General features: G+C 57.9%; 1 protein-coding gene across 2 annotated transcripts in view; it reads left to right on the forward strand.

Moving 5' to 3' along the window:
* The first annotated feature begins 8786 nt into the window (after positions 1–8786).
* CBFA2T3 (CBFA2/RUNX1 partner transcriptional co-repressor 3) overlaps positions 8787–22065 on the forward strand; it is an 88791-nt gene continuing 75512 nt past the window's right edge. For both annotated transcript variants that reach the window (XM_045819022.1, XM_045819023.1), the window contains exon 1: positions 8787–9063. In XM_045819022.1, the coding sequence (XP_045674978.1) occupies positions 8976–9063 (88 nt within the window). In that variant the 5' untranslated portion in view covers positions 8787–8975. The remainder of the gene's footprint in view (positions 9064–22065) is intronic.

Consider the following 22065-nt stretch of genomic DNA (forward strand, 5'->3'; position numbering starts at 1 on the left):
CGTTCTCCACTCCTGGATCACAGCCTCCTCTCGGGTCTCCGTCTTCTGCCGCCGTCCTCCTTCGTGGGGGTTCAGGGGAGGGAGGGACATCTTCCTTTTTCCTTTATCTTCCCCTCTTGAAATAACACCAGTAAAGGTGTTCATAAGATGTTGTAGACAGGTCTGATCTGAGCCTCAAAGCAAGATAGAAACAGTCCTATCTGTTTAGTAACAACCTCATCTGAGCAAGGATCTGAGGGAGGTGGGGGAGTGGGCCGCATGGCCTCTGGGGAGAGTGCTCCAGGTGGAGGGAACCGCAGGTGCAAGTGCCCTGAGGAGGTAGTACCTGGTACCTGGTGCTGGGTTGTTCTACGTCTCCATTCAGAGCAGAGTCCTTGGCCCTGTCCCTGCTGTAACCCCTTGGCCAGGCTCACAGAGTGGGGGCTCGGGGCAAAGGGGCCAGCTGAACTTGGCGGGGGTGTCCTGCCTCCCAGCTGGTGGGTGAGGCTGTTTGTGGGTCCTGATCCAGGTGCGGGGAAGAGTCAACCTCTTCCAGAGGATGGGGTTGTTTTGGCCACCGGGATCCTGGGGCGGGTAGGGCAGCGGAAGTGGGGGGATTGGGGCAGCAGGTGCCTCTTCTAACAGCCTTGACTGGCTGCCAGTCGCTTCTGAAATCCAGAGCACATCTGCGTTCATCAGTTGGCTGACAGATGGGCCCCGGTTTAATATTTTTGGATTCGGTTAGACTTGGGGGCTGATGTGAACCCATACTGAGTGCAGGTGTGAGCAAAACAGCATCATGCAGCAGGGTGGGGTGGGAGGAGGTTGTCATGGTAGGAGGCAGAGGGGAGGGGACAGGGACTTCCTTGGGCCAAGTACCTGGGAGCCTGGCTAAAGATGCCCCTGGGGAAGGATCCTCATTTGGCACCTTGGATTTGGCTGAGGATTTGGGTAGAAGCTTCTCGAAAAGACTCTGGGACATTGCAATTCCCAGTCCACCCTCGCAGTGATAATGGGCAGCCAGCAGGGCTGGGCCAGGGGAGATAAATTGGGAGAGAGGCAGAGCAGGGCTGGGCAGGGCCAGATGGCGGGTGTCAAGGCTGATTTTCCCACCAGCAACTGCTTTTGTTACTTAATCATGTCACAGACAGGAAAGCACCCACCCCCACGTCTAGTATCTCGGGGGCCACCTTCGCTGCCAGCCCGGGGGAAGTTCCCAGGAACCGAGATAAGGCTGCCGGATGCAGCCTCCAGACTTCAGAGCTCCAACCAGGATCCTGCAGACAGCGACCCCTGGGCAATTGTTTGGAGTGGGAATGGGAGATGGTGCCGGCGGAGGTGCCGGGAGCCCAGTGCAGGAAGATGTCCCGCAGCCAAGGTCCTCCAGCAGGTCAGCTGCAGCGCCAGGCCCGCCTCGCCCAGGGCTCTTTCTGCACTCAGGGCTCTGCAAAGAACAATGTGCTTCCTCTCACAACACCCTGTTATTCCTGGCTGATGGTAGGGAAACTGAGGCCCAGGGCAGTCCAAGAGTCTGCTCCAATCACAGCCGTGCAGGCCGGGCACAGCGGGCTGAGTGCCAGGCCGTTGGCTCCACCAGTATGCGATGTTGCCGCTCCTCCCAGCCTTGATGGTCCCATGAGATCAGACGTGTTTTGTGCATGTTCCCTCGTTCCTAAGGAGGGTGAGATTCTCCAGGCATTAGCCAGCCGTCTCCCAGGGCCCCCATAATTGCAGCTGCAAGTGCAGTTCTCAGTCGTGGGGAGGCCTTGGGGAATGAGCTCCTCCCTCGGCTCCAGTCCAGGGGAGAAAGAAAAGACTCTCACAGGGGCCACCACATGGAATCGGACGTGAGCCATGCTGGTCACATCCAGCTCCCTGAGGCCAGTACAGAGGAGACTGCAATTCACTCATTCATTTCCTGCATTCTTCCATTCAGCAAGTGCTTATTGATCACCTGCTGTGTGTCAGGCACGGCTCCAGGTGTTGGGGACACGGCAGTCAAGAAACAGTTAGGCCTGCCCTCCATAAATATAAATATCATTATCTGGTGATTGAAAGAACAGCTAAAGGAATCAGGGACACATCGCTTTAAAGGTAAGAATTGAGATTTTAAGTGGAAATGATGAAGCTAGCCTCTTCTAGGCTCTTTGTAGGCACCAGATAGCAGACCTGGCATTAACATGAAGCCCCGCGGGCCTCCTGGAGGCCTCTGGGAGGAAGGATCACTGAGAGGACACCAGACCACCGCAGGCACCCAGCACATATTCTTCACCAGCCACAGCCAGCAGCGGAGTAGTGTGACCAGGTGGCAGGGCCACCCCCGGCAGAGGGAAACACCGCTGTTGCTCCCCAAGGGGCCTCTGGAGGTGAGAGTTATACAGTCTGTCTGACAGGGAGAGTTTGCTGCCTCCCGACCCTCCACCAGGAAGAGAAGGGCCCCCTTAGTCTGCAGGTGTGAGTATGCTCCCTGGCCCCAGGTACACGCTTCATTTGTCTATGTCCCAGCAGAGCTACTCTGAGCCTCTTGCCAGGAGAGACTCCTGTACCCCACTGTCACCATTTGAAGATGTATTGCCCATACCCAGAGTCCACCATGAAGGGTCACCCTTCTCTCCTAAACCCACCCCTGCCACAGTCTCAGGGAAGTGCCACCTCTCCCTCTAGTCCTGCCTCCTCTGAGCCCTCCCTTCCATCCCCACCCTGCCCAGTGAACATGGAGAGTTCATCCCTCCCAAGCAGAAGGACCACAGGGATGTACCCAGCCTCCCTCCCTCCTCAGTATAGCCATGTGACCCATGTAGCCAGTAAACTGAAAGGGGAGAACTGCCTGGTAGTTCCGGGAAAGAGTTTCCTCATTGGATCCTTTTCTTCTGTCCTTGAAAGCAGTGGTCAGAAATGGTAGTTGAAACTACAGCAGTCAACTTGGAAGCCCGAGGCAAAAGCCAGTGCACCAGAGATGGCAGAAGGTGGGATGGAAGGAGCCAGGGTCCCTGATGACATCAATGACTTTCTGCACCTAATCTAGCACCCTTCCTCCAGGTTGCCAATAATGAAATGTCTGTTTGTTAAACCACTGTTAGCTGGATACTCTGGTACTTGCAACAGAAAGAATCCCAACAGAAATGCAAAGCTTTGTGCCCATGAGCCCCTGGGCTCAACCTGGGCCACTGCCATCCCTGCTTGAGGAGCAATGATGAAGGGAAAACATGAGGAGGAGATGAAGATGGCTCTGCCACTCACGGCCTGGTGACCTTTGGCAAGTCACTGGACCCCATTCCCTAACTGGGCCTCTTTCTCCATTGGAAATTGGGGAGGGCCCTGTAGCCCCTTGGGGGACCCTCCTCTAGCACACCCCAGTCTGGAGCCATGACACTGGGCCATCTCAGAGGGTTTTGCTAGCTTAAATCACCCTAACACCATGACTTTAGGACAGGACACTTGAGCTGGATGTAGGGGAAGGGGCAGTGCTGGACATCCTAGAGAAGGGGATTTCACAAAAACTGCCTGGAGCCACACATGGAGGGTGGTTTGCTCAGGGCCTGCCCGGAATGCTGAGCTCTGACTTGGCCTGGCTTCAATGGGAGATGGTGAGTCAGTGACTACTCTTGACTAGAGGAATGTCATTGGCCCAGCCTGAGTCCTAACTCTGTTCCCATCTTCCAGGGTTCCCAGGCATCTCTCAAGCTGTGCTGGGAGGAGGCTCAGTCTGGTGGCAGGAGGAGGCAGGAATTCAGAGGCCTTCCATGTGGCTGGGGGAGGCACCTGAGCCTGCCTTCTTCCTCAAGAAGATGATCCTGTGACAGGCCATCTGGTTTACCCGCTGGGCCACAGGCAAACACCTGGTTCTTCCCCTGACCTGGATCAGAGCCAAGACTGAGAAAGAGAAAAATAACAACAATGCTGCTTGGGGCTGCCAGGCATATCACTCACTGTGGCCAGCACTGGGCCCAGCTCCTGTACTGCCCCAATCCTCAGCACCAGGGCTCTAGGCTTGGTCATGCCCCATTCAGCAGATGGGAAAAGTGAGGCTTGGGGAGGTGACAAAGCAGCTGGTGAGACAGAGGGCCAGGACTTAGGCCCAGATCATCAGACTCCAGACACTCCCAGGGGGGCCCCAGCAGCCGCCAACCCCTGACAGTCTGTCGGGTGCATACCTCCTCCCTGCTGCCACCTTCACAGGAAGGAGAGGCAGCTTGAAGAGAAACCATATGGCCCAGATTCCCGACTTCCTGAGAGACACATAGGAACAGGACCTCACCTCTCAGCTACTCTTGCGGCTGCAAATATTTACATCCAAATACATCCTTATATGCCATATTTTTGCCTTAAGTAGCCTGGGAGTCTATCCTCACACACTGGGAGGAAGCGAGGCCTCGCATAGGAGGGACTTGCCTTCCAGGGGAGCTGATGACAATCTTGCAAATGTTATAGAAGTCTGGTTGGTGTGCCCGAGCCATTCTCCTCCCCTTTTAACCTGCTTCCAACCGTGACGCAGGACAGAGAGGAGAAAGCGCAAAAAAGGAAAAACGTATATCAAAGCCCAGAAGAGGCTTCTTTCTGTTCTTTCTGAAGCAAACACACTGTGCCTGGGTCAGCTGAGCTCATGGCCTTGTGGACTCAAAGGGAATGCAGTTACAGCCTATCACTAAAGCAAGGGCCGGATGCGGCTTCTCTGCAGACAGGGCAGCTTGGCCAAGGGGCGTGGGAAACTTCAGCCCAGAGTCAGAGAGAAACCTGGAGCCAGGACAGAGTCAGTGCTCAGGGTCTCGCCCTACCCCACCCTCCACCTGGGGCTCCTCAAAGGGAAAGTGTTGGGGAGGGGCTTTCCCCTTTGAAGCATGGCCGATCAAGGGAGCAGAGTGGGCAAGACCCCAGGACCCAGAGGATGCGGCTTTGCAGGCACGTGGTCTGGGGCCAGGCCCATCCCCCCACCCCCAGGAGTGCTGGGTCATACAGAAGTAACACTCTACAGCATCCTTCTCTGGGCCTTGGTTTCCCATTCTGCTAAACAGGCAGCCTTGTCTGCCACTCTAGGAGGTGAGCTGGTGAGGAGCAAAGAAAACTAGAGTGGGTTCAGAGGGGCTATGTGTGGGAAGGTTGGGGTCTTCATCGCAGCAAGATCCTCCACCTTGTTCCCTGGCACCCTTCAGGGTCTGGTCTGGATGTAGGCTGGGTCCCAAACCCCAGCTGTCTGAGCAGGTGACATGAGGAGATTGCTCTGAGCTTCTTAGTGATGGGGTGTTAACAGTTCCAGTCTCCTTGTGTGCTGAGCAGCCTCAACGAGACCTCGAAAAGCTGTTGGCACATTTCAGTGCTCAGTAAATTGGAGCTTTACTGTCATAGCTGTCACTGCTAGCATTTTCATTTCCTTTCTCTGACTCGCTCAGGCACACACGTGGCACCTTCCCCATAGCCCCGAGTTTGCTCAGCGGCACCCCGAGCTGGGGAGTGGTGGATGAGGCATCCAGCCCTAGGCTGCCCTGAGCAAGAGCAGGTTTTACCTGCCCCATCCCTGTCGCCCACCACCACCTGGTGACACCTTATTTGGGAGCTGACACAGAGTTTGGCTGCCTGCTAGGCACTGTGTTAGAGGGTGCTGGCCTGACTTGGCTCACAGGGAGCTGCCCACATCTCCCCATTCAGCCTCTTCCGGGGCTGCCTGGTGACTTATATCCCTCTTCGGGGGCTCTGTGACTATGGGTGTCACCCCTCTAAAGAAGCACCCTCCCCTTTAAATAGGACTGGTGTAAGACGTCCATTGCATTGTGTTTCCACTGATTTATTCATCCATCCATCCACCCATCTACCTATCCAGTCAGACACCCACTCACCCATTTACCTGTCCATACACCCTTCCACCTATCTGTTCATCCATCCACCTTTCTAACCATTATCCATCCACCCACCTACTCACCCACCCATCCACCAGCCGTCTATCCAGCTACCCACACCCCCCATCCATCCATCAATCCATTCATCCACCCACCTACCCATCCATCCATCCATCCATCCCTCTACTCAGCCAGCTAGCCTGCCACCCACCCACCCACCCATCTACCCATCCACCCCTTTCTGTCACTTACCCATTCATCCATCCATCCACCATCATGAACCCATCAACCCAGTTACCTATTCATCTACCCAGCAGTCCTGGGACTCCTATGTGCTTAGAGAAAAGGCAGAAATATGAAACCCCGTCTGGTGGGCTTCCCTGCCCACCTCCACCTAGGGTAATCCCCCCTCTGGCTTCCCTCCAGCTCTCTGACTTTTTTGAACCATTCTGAAAGCCTGAAGGTGAGACCATCTCAGGGGTCTCACCTGAGCTCTCTCCACCTCCCTACAGGCAATTCCTAACTGATCCCTCAGTCACAGCTTCCAAATCACCTCTGCTAACACCCTCATGGGCCACATCTGTTAGGGGCTTACTGAGCAAGAATAGGGCTGTCCTGGGCCCGTGTACGACCCTGGAGTGGACCCTCATAGTATTTGTAGGAAGGCAGTAAAGGAAAAAGTCGGGGAGGTGGGAGGAAAGGAAAAGGGGGGGTCCCTGGCCCCCTCTACTCTACTCCTCTTGCAGATAGCAATGGTCTCTGAGGGAACCGCTCTGGGACCAAGAGGGACCAGCCCAGGACCCCACCCCTTTGCACCACCTCCAGCTGCAGCCGCTTCCTCCTCAGCTCCTTATCTCCCAGGCCGCCCAGCTCCAAAAGCCACAGCCAACGTCCGCTTCCCCACAGACACCAACTGCCCGGCCTGGGGCTGGAGGTGGGGGGGCAGGGAGCAGGCAAGTACCCCCAAGGTGCCCACCAAGGGACCAGGGCAGACCCCACTCATGAGGAACTTTCTTCTCTTTCAGACCCAAACTCTGGCAGCCCCAATAATTAGAAAACCAGGCAGGACAGAGGACTCATCACAAAAGTGGAAGTATCCCATCTGTTAGGGGTGCTCCTGCAGGTGCAAGACACCCAAACATCTGCCTGGAGCTGGGCGTGGGGGCTGCCCCACCCAGGCTGCCATCCTGTTGGCTTCACAGAGGGCTTCTCAGTTCCTGGCTCAAACCCCTCCCCCACCGCCGGCCTCTTGAGGCCTAGAAAACAACAATGACAGTGACAAAAATACTAATACCAGCTCTCAGAGTCACTGCTGCATCGCTGCACGCCGATCATGTGGCAGACCATGCTCAGAGTTTCAGTACAGTGTCTCCTCTCCCAGAAACAATCTGGGAGCTGGGACCACTACAATCACCATATCGTGCCAAGGAGGACACTGGCCAGGGGAGGGCAGCTGGGCTGACCCTCAGACCCTGAATCCCAGTCTGAGTCAGAGCATGGGAAGCAAGGAAGGGCTATGAGGACAATGGTGATGCCCAGGGGCTGGCCGGCCTCACAGACCCTCCTCTGCACCTGAGCTCTGGAGCCATGTAGGGAAGCCATGCACGTGGCAGCCCCTTCCAGGAACAGTCTTGTCCCTGCACAGACTCTAGAAGGATGCCCAAACTACTGTGACAGAACTGGCCTCTGAATAATGACAAGGGGGAGGGGAAGTGTGTACTTTTCTCAGTGCTTCCTTCTGCACTGCTTGAATTAGTCACCGTGTGCAGGCATCACCTAAAAACTCAACTCAATCAAAATAGCCCAAAAGCCTGTGCACCAGCCCTGGGTCTACAAATTGCACAGGGTGGCCTGGGTGAGGCCACTGCACCTGCAGCTGTGGTTGGTCCCCAGGGAGTGGGCCACAGGGCTAGCAGAGGGGCATGGGTAACGGGGCACATGTCTCCTTTGTGAAGGTGCTTGTTATCTGCTGGTTTCCCACAGTGGTGACCTTTTTAGTGCTTATGATGTGCTTCCTCTTTGCCAGTTAGGTGCCCAGAAGGGAGGGGACTCAGGACACCCCCTGGTGTCCGAGTGGTCACAGAGGGCTCTGATGTCGTTTGTGGAGTCCCTCAGACTGGGAAGCAGCCCCAGCTGCCCCAGCAATTCCATCCGTGAGCCAGAATTGGCCCCTGTTCTCCCAATGTATCTATTGAGAGGTGGGTATAAGGGTCTCAAAAGAGTTCCCAGTCAGGAGGCCAGGACCCTCACAACGCTGTGCAGGTGGCCAAGCACAGAGGGGGATCCTGGCAGGCGGTACTTCCGGGGGGTGGGGCCAGCAGCCAGAGACAGCTGCTGCAGAACCCTGAGTGGAGAGGGGCTGGCCAGAGCATCCGGACCAGACCAGAACTCACCTTGAGATCTGGCTCAAGGGCATAGCTGATGCGGACAGAGGCTTGGCCCAAACGTTGGGACTCTAGGAACAATCTGGCAGGAGGAGCAGGAGGAGAGCCTCTGGCCACTCCAGGCTGAAGGCAGGGTCAGGGCCAGGAGGGTGGGAAGACAGGTGGGTGGGACCGGCAGGTGGAGACTCAGTCAGGATGGACACTGACCCCATGTGCTACTCTGAGCGCCCACCCATGTCAAGAAAACACACCCAGCAGGCCAGGGCCCAGGTGGGTGGGGTGTCACCGGCCTGCGGTAGGAGGAAGTTGTTGGAAAGTCAGACCGGAATGGCTGAGAGGGAAGGCTGGGCAGGGCCAGGCCCAGATGGTTCCTGTTGAGGAAGCGGTAGGCACAGCTGCATGGCTGCTTCCCTGTCCCCCAGACACACTATCACGGTGACACAGCTGGCTGCCTTGCCTGCAGGCTGCAGGGAGACCTCCCCCCACCGCCAGCCTCCCCAAGCCCGCCCCGAATCACATGAGCCCCTGTGGCCTCCCACCCCTTCCCCAGGCAGGCGACAGCGGCTGCCTGAAGGCCCAGAGCTGACTGGGACACAGAGGCCTCTGGTTCTCAGGAACCCCAGCTGGCCAGGGCCCCTCATCTGACCCTCAAGGCCCCACCAAGTCAGTAAACGCACTCACAGCCAAGCTGGACCCCAGCCCCACGCTGGCCCCTGCTGGCCCCTGGAGGGCTGTCCACCTTGCACCCAGGACTCAGTCTCTCGGATCCACCTCCAGCTCCATGTCCTACGCATCCCTGGTGCTGGATAGCAGGCTCCTGGCACCTGTCAGCTGCTCGGCTCCCCGGGGTCCCAGGAAGGGCAGCCCAGGTAAGGGGATGGGGGGAAGGGAGAGCAGCTGGAGCAGGTGGCCGGAGAGGGTGACATCTCCAAGCTGCTGCTCGCCCAGCTCTGTTGACAGCTCCAGCCTGCTGTGTTGACTCACCTCAAACATCCACACAGCCTCCCCACAGGGCACGTCCCACACAGCTGGGGCAGGTGGCTCCGGGAGGACCCACCAGGTGCCAAGCTGGGCGTGTGGGCCCCACCCAGAGGCAGATGCTGGAGGCAGGGGCTGCTGAGCCCCATTAGGAGAGTGTGCTCTGCGTTCCTTTGTGGGTAGGGTCCTAGATTCGGTGAGGGAGGTGAGGAGCGGACAGGTGGGGCGCACAGAGCCCTTCTCCTGGGAGACCCCAGGATATGGAGATTGGATGAGGAAACTGAGGCCAGAGGGGAGAGGGCTAGCCCAGGGCCCCCGGAGCAAGTGATGGTCCACACCGGACCCCGCCCCTGTCCCTGCCCAGGAGCAGCCCTGCCAGTGTTCCCGCCCTTTTTGGCCAGTGTCAGAAGGAAGTGGGGGCCGTGGAGACCCTGGCCTCTCTCCTTCCTCACATCCCTGACTTCAGCTGTTCAGTCCTTGGGGGCCCTGCAAGACCTCATCCCAGGACACAGGGGCTGGAAAAATTGCAAGCAGATGGCTCCCTTCCTTGACCCACAGCCACATGAACATGCTCTAAGGAGACTTTGGAACCTTCCAGAGCTCACTTCTGCAGTCTTCTCCAGGGATCAGGCAGGCCCCTGACAGCCATGTTCAGCACCCCAACTCAGGGGCAGCCCTCCCTCCTCTGCAGAGAGACCACATTCCTGGAGCAGGTTCCCACCTGCTGCCACATGGGGGCCCAGGGGCCATCCCCCGTGCTGGGACTCCGCCAGTCACTCAGACACATCCCAAACTGGAGTGGCCTGACTTCACACACAGTAACCAGCATGTTTGCTGGCTTCTCCTAGTTGAGGAGAAGATGCCTGCGGGGAGGTGTCCAGTTGCTGGCCCTGGGGGTGCTCTGGTCTGGTCCAACTCCTGGTGGGCACCACAAGCAGCCCCACCTGACCCCTCTGTCCTGGAACCAGCAGCCCATTCTGCCAACCGCCACTGTGCCATGGGCCAGCCTCTCCTCACCTGCGCCTCAGTTTCCTTGTGTGTCAACCCCCATTGTCCTGCTTCCTGATGGAGTGTGGGAGTGGCTCTCGCAGGCCAGGCCGGGGCAGGAAAGAAGGGGAAAGGAAGGTGGGGTGCGCATGAAAACTGCTGGCTGCTATTTTGTTTGGAACGGCGGGGGGTTGGGGGTAGTGACCTGTGAAAGAGTGTGAGGCCAAGAGGTGGCCATGAATCCGGCTGCACTCACGTCCCCCGCCGTGTTGGTTGGGCTGCAGATACCTGGGGCGACGGGCGGGGTGGGCCTCTGATCCAAGTTCTCAGCCATCAGTTTGTTGACCTCACGGTCATGGTGCATCCCAAGAAAGGCACTGCTTGCTTGGGGTGGGGGAGTTCATGGGGAGGGGGGAAAGCGGCGTGTATTTGGTAAGTGGGTTGGGTTGAGGGCTTACCTGGGCACGAAGGTCCCAGCCTTGTGACACTGGTTTTTAGGACCTCATGTCCCATCTTCTCTAAATTACCTGACCCCAAAGGCAGCCACAGCAGGAAACATCCTGCCCCCACCCCCCGGCTGCCTCAGGGGAGCAAACGCTAGGCTCTGTGGTGCCAGGAGGCAGCCGGGGAAGAGGCCGCGGGCTGGGCTGCAAGGAGCCATCTGGGGGCCCTGGGGTCGTGGGGGCCACGACAGGCCTTCGGGTGGCATAGCTCCCCGAGCAGCGTCCGGGCCTGCAGCCTTCCTCAGCATCCGTGAAAACCTCTGGGACCCGAAACCATGTTCAGTGGCTCTAAACTATGGAAAGAACAGCAAATCCCACCTTTTCAAGCTGAAGTGTAGGATTCCTTCTGTCTGAGAGCAAACGTAAATAAACGCTGCCCTGCTGTTCTGTAGGAGAGGGAAGAGGAGGGGACCCGGGGCTAAAGATGCGGAATTGTCGGACCCCACGGCCAAGTGCAGGGCAGTCCTGAGCAGCTTGGCCCCTCTCTGGCCAACCCCCGCAGGACCTAGCATTCTCATCAGCCCCGCTGTGGCTGAGGGTCCGGGACCCATCAGGACCTCACGGTGCTGAAGAGCCGCTGAAGGCAGGTGACAACCTGTGGGAGGAAGGAATAGCCCCATTTAGAGGAGAGTTTGCTGTGCTCAGGTTTGTTAGACACCTACTGCATTCACTAGGAGCTAGGCAGGAACTGGGGGCTCGGCCCCACAAGCCCACCTTCCGGATGTGCAGCCTGGAGGTCAGGGCGCTGTGCCCCCACAGGAAGGAGAGGTGGGCCCCATGACACCTGGAAGAGATGTGGGTAGTGGAGGTCTTGAAATCTGCTCATTATTTAGCCTGAGGCAGAGGGGGCTCGGGTGTGTGTGTGTGTGTGTGTGTGTGTGTGTGTGTGTGAGGGGGTGTGTATTGGGAGTGGTGACCACCCTGAAACACGCTTGCTCGGTATCACCTGAGAGGCTGGCATGAGATCCAGGTAGCAGAATTCAGCGTAAGCCCTGGCTAGTGGGCATCCTGTCACCAGAGGATTCCAAGCAAAGCAGGCTGAGATGTTCAGGGTGTCAGGACAAATCCCATGGAGGGCACTGTCCTGTGAGGAAGCCTGAAGCTGCCAGAACCCAGCCTTGGGTCACCTGGTCTGGAGGCAGGGTTCAGAGGTCACCACAGTCACCGAAGGGCATGGGCTCCTCCTCCCACCTCGCCTTCCCTCCCCCATGCTGCTCCTCCCCCTCTAGCTGCTACCTGACCACAGGTTTTTCTCTGGCATGTTCTCTGCCTGGAACGCTCTTCCTGCTGCATTAATTTTCTGGGGCCTTATAACAAATTACCATACACCGGTGACTTAGAACAACAGAAATCTATTCCCGCCCAGTTCTGGAGGCAGAGTCTGAAACGCAGGTGTGCGCAGGGCCACGCTCCCTCCAGAGGCTCTCAGGGAGGGCCCTTCCAGCCTCTGCCTGCTCCGGGGGGCTCCAGGCATCCCTGGTTTGTGGCCGATTCACTTGTCTCCACCTCCACCATCACGCATCCTCTCTGTGCGTTTCTCCGTGTCCTCTCCTCTTATAAGGACATGTCATTGGATTTGGGGCCACTGCAATCTGGGTGACCAGTGCTCCTACTGCCCTGCCTGCACTGCAGGCAGTGGGACTGGGGGGAGGTGCCCAGAGCCCACACAGCCCGCACTCTCACAGGGCATGGCTGGGGGGTGGGCACATGGCCTCCAGCTGCAGGGGGGCTGGGCACCTCCAGGGGAGCAAGCAAGCTGAAGCCAGAGGAGTCTCTGTCTCAACAGACTCTGACCCACTTTTTATTCAGCCCTGGCCCCTGTGGGGAGATGGTCAGCTATGGACGCTGGTAGACTCACACAGGGAAGGCCCAGAGCATCTGGGATTAGAGCGTGTATGAAAGGACATCAGAGTCATGGCCTCTTTCTGCCACGAGGGACTGAACACAGACCCCACAGTGACCGTCTGACCTGTGACATGGGAGTGACTAACCATCCATGTCTGTGCAGACTGCCGTTAGCACTTACTCGGTTTTGCCTGCGCCATCGCTCTTGTCCCTACTCTGCTCACTCACTGCAGGGCTTCCTCCCGAAGGGGCGCACCTCACCCCCCACCACATGTTCCCTCCTTGTTGGTCACACAGTGCTGGGGGCTCCTGTGTCAGGACCCCAGGCCTGCCAAGCCGCTGTGACTGCCACCACAGGAGGCACGGAGGTCCCCAGGGGCACACAGCAGGCAAGAGCAGAGGCACAACTGAGCCCAGTTCCGCCGACCCCGAGGATGGATGCAGAGGCACGCGGTGTGAGGGCACATTCAGGGTGGAAAGCTGGCCCCAGAGCCCCTGCCAGATCAGGTGGTCCTGGCAGGCTGGCAGTAAACCAGCCGTGCAAGGATGGGGTGATGGAGTGTGGGCAGCTAGCAAAGGAGCCATTTTCCAAGGCCAAACAGAGTGGCAGGGACAGCACAGAAGTCTGGGAAGGGGGTGAGTGGGGATACAGCGGTGAGGGCCAGGAGAGGGAGTAAGGGCTATGGACGTCCAGAGAGCCAGGGCACTCCCAGAAGGTAAACTGCGGAGCAAATACCCACCTCTCTCCCGCCCCAGCCCCCCACCTCTCCTGAAGCCCCTGGACAGTCCCCGGGACCAACACCCAGGGCACAAAGCAGTGGAGCAGAGGCTCAACTTCGGAACCAATGGATGTTCTGGGCTGAGTCTCTCAGCCAATCCCAAGGGCAGAGCCCGCGCCCCATGTCCTCGAGTCAGGAAGGGGAGGAAGCCTGTGGAGGGAGGACTCTGCTCCACCCCAGATCCTAGGAAAGTGGGTCTTCTTTCCCCCACTGGTCAATGTGGAGTGGTCTTTCCCTGGGACCTGCAGTTTCTGCTGAAACTCGCCCATTCCCTCCCCATCCCTCCAATCCTCAGGGCAAGCCTTCTGGGCCAGTCAGCAAGAGGCCGCTGATCACCGACGTCCTCCTCATCCATCAGACCCTGAATCTGAGCCTAGGAAGACAGCCCCCCCAGGGCAGGATGTCACCCAGGAGGACAGGGTGCAATCCAAGCCAGCTTCCTGGAGGAAGTGGTCCCACAGGGGCAGCTGGAGGAGGCAAAGAACACTTTCACTTCTTGACTGGTCCTGAGAAGAAAGGCACACTTAACCTGCCTGCACTGGGCCGCGTGGGGCTTTCTTGTGCACTTTCACTTCCGCGACGGCAGTTGGCCAGAGGTTGCACAGCCTGGAGGAGCAGCCTGGGGAGAGGCCCAGCCTGGCCGTAGCTGAGCCAAGGCTCCCCCTCCAGTGCTCCTTCCTCCAGAAGTCCACTTGGGATAGGGCTGAAGGTGGAGAGAGGGCCAGGGGCAGCCACAGTGAGAGAGAAGAGGGGCTTCTTCCAGCGCCACCCACCCTCTAAGTGCACTCCAGGCCGGCCAGGCGCCTGTGGACTCCAGGTCATTCCTATCAGTTGTTATGGAGCCAAAGTTGTTTTGCAGCAGGCGCTAACGAAATTCTCGTCATCAAAACCACGTGCACATTCCGCTGGCACATGGCTCTTTTCCTGTCCCTTGTCCCAGCGCCCCCTTGGCCACAGGGCCCCAGGGTGTCTGGGTCAGAGACCCATACTTGCACACACCTCTTCCTCCGAGCCGGCAGGTCAGCGGTATGGGGTGCAGCCTGCCTTCAGGTGCGCTCACCTGAGTTGACACCTGAAGATGTGGACACCTGAAAGGGTCCCTGCTCAGGCTCGGCTGTCTCTACTGCTTCTACTGCAGGTGGGAGGACACAGGTGGCGTTGCCAGGGGCTCAGCAACCCTTGGATGACTAGTGGGGAATGCACCAGGAGGCCCGTCTCTCGAACAAGACAGGTCTTCTGAGTGGGCCCTGATGGAGGACGTGGGAGAGGGCCTATGTGGCTGTCCCTCCCACATGCAGGCTGCTGGCAGGGAGGGGACAGGCAGAATGGGACTGGTGATTCCATTCCAGGCTCCTTTCTAGCCCCAGGGATGACTTCCTCCCAGCCACACTTCAAGGCATCATTGACTTGGTTGTACAGGGGAGGGCACAAATCAGAGAAGTTAAGGAACCTGCCCAAGGTCATGCAGCATTGCTCTTAGGGCTGGAGACCTCCCCTTCTGCTGAGCATCCTCCCCAGGAGGAGATGTAGCCCAGGTGGGACTCGGGATGGGGGTCCCTTTTGCACCCACAACTTCTCATGTGAAAGCCACCCCCTGCAGTCCACACCCTCAGCTGGACCCTCCAAGAGCCTTTAGTAGGGTCTGCCTGCTCCACACCAGGGAGCCCAAGGCAGGCGCCGCCTGGTGCCCACAGCTGACACCCGGATTAAGCACATCTCAGCTGATGGGGCATAGCTGCTTGCCCGTCCCAGGATCCTCGGGGAGCCTCTGCCCCTCTGCTGGTTGCTGTTTTGAAACCTTTTGAAAAGTTGGCTCACCCCTGCCCAGGTCTAACACCACTCACCACTGAAGTGTAACAAGGGTGCTTTCGTGCCCACTCCATCAAGCTGAGGGTTCTAGAAGTGTGTGGCCCTCTGAACTTGACTTTCACTCTTGGGGGGAGGGCAGGCGCAGAAAGGAGTCCCTCCTTGAGAGGGCCACTTGCCAGCATAGAACTCACAGCCCTGAGGGACACGTGGCCACACCCCTTCCCTGGATCTGCACAGCTTCACAAGCACATAGAGGGGATGGAAGGTGCAGGGCGGGCTCAGAGGCCCGTGAGGAACAGGGAGGGGCCAGAGGGGGCTGCTCGAGGATGAGACCTTGGGCAGGGTTCTGTGCTCTGTCTCCGTAGTCTGGCTTCCCTGAGCCTCAGTTTGCTCCTCCGCAAGGGCAGCGGGTTGGACCGGAGCAGCAGGTGAGATAGGAGGGCTGGGCTGGGAACCAGTTCTGACATCTGACCCATGACCCAGCAGGCTTGTCTGGGGTGTGGGGATGACAGCCAGCATCCACAGCGGCTAGGGGATGGTAAGGGACGCCCCCTTCGCCCACACCCACCTGGCCCAGTGCCCAGCTCGCCTTCCAGAACCACCTTGCTCTCCTGCTCATGCCTGTCCCTCCCTGGAATCCCGGCTGTGCCCCCCTGTAGTCCGTGCCCTGGAAAAGACCACTCGGTGCAGCCGAGAGGGAGCCCATGGAGAAGGAAGTGGGGGATTTACTCTGCCCTGCGGGCTCCCAGCGCTTCCTCCTTCCTCCCAAATCGTGTGCATTTTGAGTGTTGTGGAAAGCCCCAAGTTCACAGACCCTAGGAGGGGGGAGTGAAGTGGGAGGAAGGACAAGCAGGAGGGGCAGGAAAGACCTTACACACTGGCCCACCCTCCAGGCTGCTGGGGCCTGGGATCCCAGGCCAGCAGGGGCCAGCCCAGCCATCTCTGTCTGAGGCTCCGGCTTCCTCAGAAATGGGGCCCCTCTGCCGAGTTCTGGGGCTGAGAACCCCGGGCCTTCTCAATGGCTGGGTTCTCTTATTCCAAGATCTCAGGTCTCCAGCTCCTGCTCCGGGCAGGGCTCCTGCCAGCCAGGGCATGGGACCGCAAGGCCCAGAGCTCAGTCCAGAGCTCAGAGAGGTTGTAGTTTGCCTGGAGGCCCCAGGTCCCGCCTCCCTCAGGACCCCACCTTTGCTGGCCTCACACCTACTGCCGTCTCAGCCAGGAGAGGAAAGAGTCTTGCTCCCTAGAAGTGCTGCGCAGCCCGACTCCCTCCGTCTTCCCGCTTTGTTTCCCAGGGGTCCTCAGGGCAGCGGGGTGTCTCTATGTCCTCCTGGCCCTGGACAGACAGACAGATGGAGAGATGTCAGAGCTCATTCTTTCCCCTCCAGCACCATAGCATTTTCCAGACCAAGATTCTAAACACAGCCGAAAAGCAGCTGAGAGTCCGGTGACAAAAAGTGCAAGTCAGAACCCATGTCACTCTCCTGTTTTGGGCCCTCGAGGGCATTGCACCCCAAAATTCTCCAAGGCCCAGGAGGCCAGCTGAGGGGCCGAGCTTGGCCCCAGACTCTCAGCCAGGGCTCCCTTGTCTGCAGCTGGAGGGACTGTCCCCACCTGGGGGGCTCTCCAGACAGGGGCTCCACCCAGAACTTCGGGGCAGAGAGTGCAGCTGGTGCAGGGGAGATAGGAGCAGGCAGCTTCCTGTCGGAAACTGAAACTGCCAGGTGCTTCCCTCCCTCCTGAGGTGACCCAGAGACAGCTGGACCCGAAGTCCCGCAGCCCCGCCCCTCAGGGATGCTGTCCCTGGAGGGGTCAGGAAGCTCCCCTTTCAGGCAAGCACCTGTGTCCACCCCGACTTGGCCTCTCACCTCTGCCCACACCGTGCACCTCTGAGCCTCGGTTCACCACCTGTGACATGGGCCGAGGTGGCCCCTGCCCCCTGGGGAGGGCATGCGCCCGAGCCCCGAAGCCCTGCCTCCACCTGGGGCTGCCAGTCCGACCTGCGCTGCCCTGACAAAGGATTTCAAAGTCTTCGGACAAAGCCAAGGAAGCAGAATACTTTAATCATTTTAACTTGAGCCCTTGTAAAAATGATAGCATTTCAGAGAGAGCAAATTTAACAGACTATTAAAGCCCGTTTTTGCTTGATTCTCCTTACTGCTTCACTCTGGCTGCCAGAACAGGAAACAGTTCACACGCGGCTCACCTCCAAGTCCTGCTCCAGGAGCTGCTCGGGCCCACCACACCCGGGAGACAGGGAATGCAGTCCTCACCTGCCACCGGCATCTGGGTCTCCAACGTGCTCCTTGTGCATCTCACCCCTTTCTCTCGGTGGCCAATCTTTAATTTAAATCATGAAATCATTCACACACACATCCCCCAGAAAAGCCCCATCAGGGAAGCCAACGGGACAAGCAAGCTGGCTCCCTCTCTGCCCTTTCCTCGTTAAAAAGGAATTTTATAGACTCAGTGCCCCCTACCAGGCGGCCACCCCACTCTGGGGCGGTGAGACGCGCTCAGGAGCTGTTTCGGGCCAGCCTGCTGGGGCTGGACCAGCTCCGCGTCCAGAGAGGGGCCTTGGCCACGCTGCTCGGCCCCCATGCCCAGTCTCCATTCTCTTGTCAGTAAAGCGGAGCCAGGAACGCGTGTCAGCACTCAGAGCCGCTCTGTGTGTCTTTCCCAGGTACATTGTGACTTTTTGTGTTTTACATTGTTACACGTTCTGTGCATTCTTTTGCGATTTTCTATTTTCTCTCCTCACGGCCATTTTACAGGGCCTCGGTGCCAGTGGCTCCTTCACGGTTGTCCCCGTGATGGTACAAGCCCAGGCGGGGCCAGAGGATGGAGCCATAGGGAGAGTCCCTTCCAGTTCTGGGGGAGAGGCCTTTTGTACAAAGTGTCCAGCAAAGTTTCCGGAGGCCGTGAGCGGTAGCGCGTGCCTCCTGGGGGAGTTCCTAGTTCTCCGAAGCCCAGGCATGAGGCAGAGAGCTGAGGGGGGCGCCTCTGAGCACGTGAGGGGCCTCAGGCAACGGAGCTTCACCCTTTCTGAACACAGGTTCAGTAGTCAACCCAGGTGAGGACATGCGGGGAAGTCCAGCTTCGATGAGTAGGTGGGAGAGCGGCCAGGGAGGCGGGGCACCCGGCTGGGCTCTGCTCTGTGCGCAAGCGCGCTCACAGCAGCTGGGGCCCTCCTCGGCTCTTGCACGCTCCTGCGCGCTCCTGCTGGGGACGGGTTAAACCTGCAGTGCTCCCGGGGAAAGTCCTGGCATCGTGTGAGCGTGAGAGATGTGACCTTTGAAGCATGAGGCCTCCGAGTAAGCTGGGAATCCCCACTCCACTCCAGGAGGCAAGAGACGGGGTTCCAGGTGGTCAGGGGAAAGGCCTTGGCCCCTCCATGGTGCTGAAAGGAAGAGGAGACTGAGGGGACTTCCGCAGCTGCTGTTTGCTGGCAGAGCCCCTTGCTGCCTCCTACCCCCCAACTTCAGCCACAGCACACATGAGGGGACCTTGGTCTGTCCTGGAAAGGTCAGGAGGCTGAGCTAGTGGGAGGACGCCCCTGCTGGTCCCTTGATGAGCCCAGGAACATGTGATAGAGCAGTGCCTCACGCTGCTGGTAGGGCTTGTCCCAGCTCCTAGGATTGGGCCTGAAGTGGGCAATGCAGGAGACTGTCGCTGCCTCTGACATCACAGCAGCCAGCTGGGGCACAGGGGTCTGTAGGAGCCCAGTGGGGACCCTGTGGGGGTCCGGGCCAGAGGTGGCAGTGGTCCTAATAACGGTTCCCAGTCGCAGAGCTCTTAGGGAACCGCTTTCCTTCATCCTCTGGTGTCCGTGAGGGGGGCCGGTTGGCACCCAGCTTTGTGCCTGCGCACCAAGACAGCACAGCGGCCCCTGGGGGAGGGGGAGGAACCTGCAACGTGTTGGGCATCAGGGCCTGTTCTCCAGGTCAGTGGCTCAGGGTGTTTACTTGGTTTTGCTTGCAGGCCTCCTGAAGTGTTCTTGAAAAGCCAAGTCCCCTTTAAGGTGACATTTCTTACAAAAGGGCCTCGCTCTGCTCAGTCACACCCAACCCCAGGGTTGCCTCTTTTTTGGTGGATGACAGTGGCCCATGGGTGCCAGAGAAGTTTGCAAAAGTAACAATTAGCTGCATCCCACAACCTGGCCACGGGGTCAGGACTTGGCACTCCCCCACTGCCCCCACGCAGCCCTGCGTCAGTGAGCACCACACAGAGCGCACTCCTGTTTCACAAACCTTCTGCCCTGGAGGTGCCGGGCCCACTCGGTATGAATCATAGCAACACGGCAGAGGAAGGACCCGGGGCCCCTGGGGATCATGAACCTCGGATATCGTTCTGAACCAATGCCTGGGGGTAGGACCTGTGGCCATGGTGCCTGTGCACCAGTTTGCAAAGTCTAAGTATTGTTGTTTAAACAGTCACAACAGTTGTGTCGTGCAGTGTGCTGTGTGTTTTCTACTATACTACACACCTATTTTATGAAAACCTTGAAGCTACAGATTTAGTGCTCTTGATTAATGGAAATGTTGCCACAGAATCCAACTTCCCGGTTGGTCTGCACTGGAAACCATGCTACCCAGACTGATGCTTGTCTGCTTTAATTCAAATATAAGCCTGTTATTAAATGACCCAACTGTCTCACTTCTGAATTCCAAGTCTGATGTAAGTGTATGGATGCATGGATGGATGGAGGGGGATGTGGTGGGATGGGAAGATGGGTGGATGGGTGGTGGATGGATGATGGATGGATGGTGGATGGATGAACTGGTAGAAAAGAAAGAAAGTAGGCAGGTAGGCAGGAAGAAAAGCTCAAAGTATACCTTTCAAAAAAGTGAAAAACATACGTCTTAAATGAACATGTGTCAATGACGTGTCTCTCTCATCGATAAGGGCACCAGCCAAGGGCAGGGTGGATTCCAGGGAGGACGAAGTAGATTTTGTGAAGGGATAATGCCGCCTGAGGACCCGTAAACTGATCAGTAAAGTGCAAACTTTTCTATGGAACAAAAGTAATTTGCAACTTGTGCATTTCCTACAACTTAACACCTGACTTGCAGAGTCTGGGACCCAGTCAGCAATAAATAGAAAGTCAACATAGGTATGCCTCCTAAGGGCCACTGACCCTCGGCAGCTGCAGGCTTGACACCCAGAGGACATGAGGAAGGTGGGGAAGGGGCAGGGGGCACGGGAGGCTTGGTGGTTTTTATGCCTTGAGGCAAAGCATAAAAGGTTGGGTTTAGGCTGCACACAGAGAAGGGTCAGGAAAGGCAAGGTGAGGAAGGGGAATGGGCAGATCACAGGCCCCTTTTTTCCCCAGAATAATCTGGAAGTCGAGGGCCCCACAATTCCTTTAAGCTCTCTTGCCCAGGTGCCTGGCAAGTCCTGAGTGCATGCTCATGTTGAAGATCCCAGAAACAGGGCGAGAGACATCCTGCCTGCTGCATGGGACAGGGCTGGGTGGACAGGGCATGGGGCAGGGGGTTCTCTGTGCTCTTTTCACTGGAAAATGGAACCGCTATTCTTTCCGAGGACACCACTGCAAGCCCTCCATCCAGTGTCCCCCCTTCATGGTGAGGAAATAGGGACTCCGAGAAATGAGGAACCCCTCCACCTTTGGGCTGGACCCCAAACCCTGCCTGCTGCCTCCCCATCCACTCTCTGCTACTCGCTGTAATTCAGCGGAGGTATTGCCATGCAGGTCTGCATTTTGTCTGGTCATTTCACTGCCAAAACAGTGAAATGGCAACATTAGCTGAGAGAGTTTGGGAGAATGAGCTGGTAGAAGCATGGATGAACCTGCGAAAATTACACTAAGTGAAAGAAGCCAGACACGAAAGCCTCATTCCATTCATACAAAGTCCAGAACAGGCAAATCCGCAGACATAGAAAGTAGATCAGTGGCTGCCAGGGCCTGGGGGAGGAGGCAGGGGGAAGTAGCTGCTGAGGGGGACGGAGCTCAATCTGGGAGCGAAGGAAAGTGCCAGAACCAGGCAGAGGTGATGATCGCACGGCCACGTGAATGCACGACTGCCGCTGCACGGTTCTTCTTCATGTTTTCTGTATGGTTTCTTTTTTAAGTGGCTAAAAAGGTAAATTTTATACTCTGTGTATTCAATCACAATAAAGAGTCTTCCATTTCTTTTTGTAAACACGCATGGAAAGGGAGCACTTCATCCAGGCCTCAGGGCTTCTGCTGACCCATCCAATGCGCATCCTGCAAACAGGGAATGGTGACCTCGCCCCAGGGAACCCTGTGTCTCCTCCCCCCTCCAGGGCTGTGGCCCGTTATCTCCCTCCTGCTCTGGGCCTGTGCAGCTTCCTCTGGCTTCCCCTCCAGATTCCAGATTTGCTGTGGGAGGAGCCAGCCCCCAGCATCCTGCCTGCTGCCCTAGCCAGGTGCTTATCTGCCCTGGAGCCTCCCCGCTGCCCTGGGGGGGGGGGCACTAAGAAAAGAGGGCACAGAGGCCCCTTCTTTATCTCCTCCTCTGCAGGCTACAGAGCACGTTAGTTTGAGCATATTGTCCGACCTCCCCAAGGCACCTCTGCACACCTGTGATGGGGGGTGCACACCTGTGTCACCTTCTGAGCAGGAGGGATCAGGGTACATCTGTGTGCAGAAACCAGTCAGGGGGCTGGAGCCTGTGACTCTCAGGGTGCAGGGCGTCAGGGTGTGTCCTCCCCATTATAACACCAGGCTTCTGGGGACACCTGTGTGGGGGGACTGCCGAGTGCCTCCAGCGGGACAAGGGAGATGCTGAGCATGACAGCGCTCCACAGGGCTCACCCAGTGTCACGTCTGAAATGCAGCTGCTGAGAACCACTCCGGCATCCGAGTCCAAGTCCACCTCTCAAGTGGCCTTGTGGGTAATTGCCCGCACTGGCTGGTCTGGGCTGCAGGTGTGGCCCATCTATCACCGCACGTTTCTGCTGAGCTTGGCTGAGGCCTCAGCATTCTTCA

Source organism: Phyllostomus hastatus, unplaced genomic scaffold (genome assembly GCF_019186645.2).
Source record: "Phyllostomus hastatus isolate PE091 unplaced genomic scaffold, TTU_PhHast_1.1 phas_scaffold_345, whole genome shotgun sequence".
Taxonomy (NCBI): Eukaryota; Metazoa; Chordata; class Mammalia; order Chiroptera; family Phyllostomidae; genus Phyllostomus; species Phyllostomus hastatus.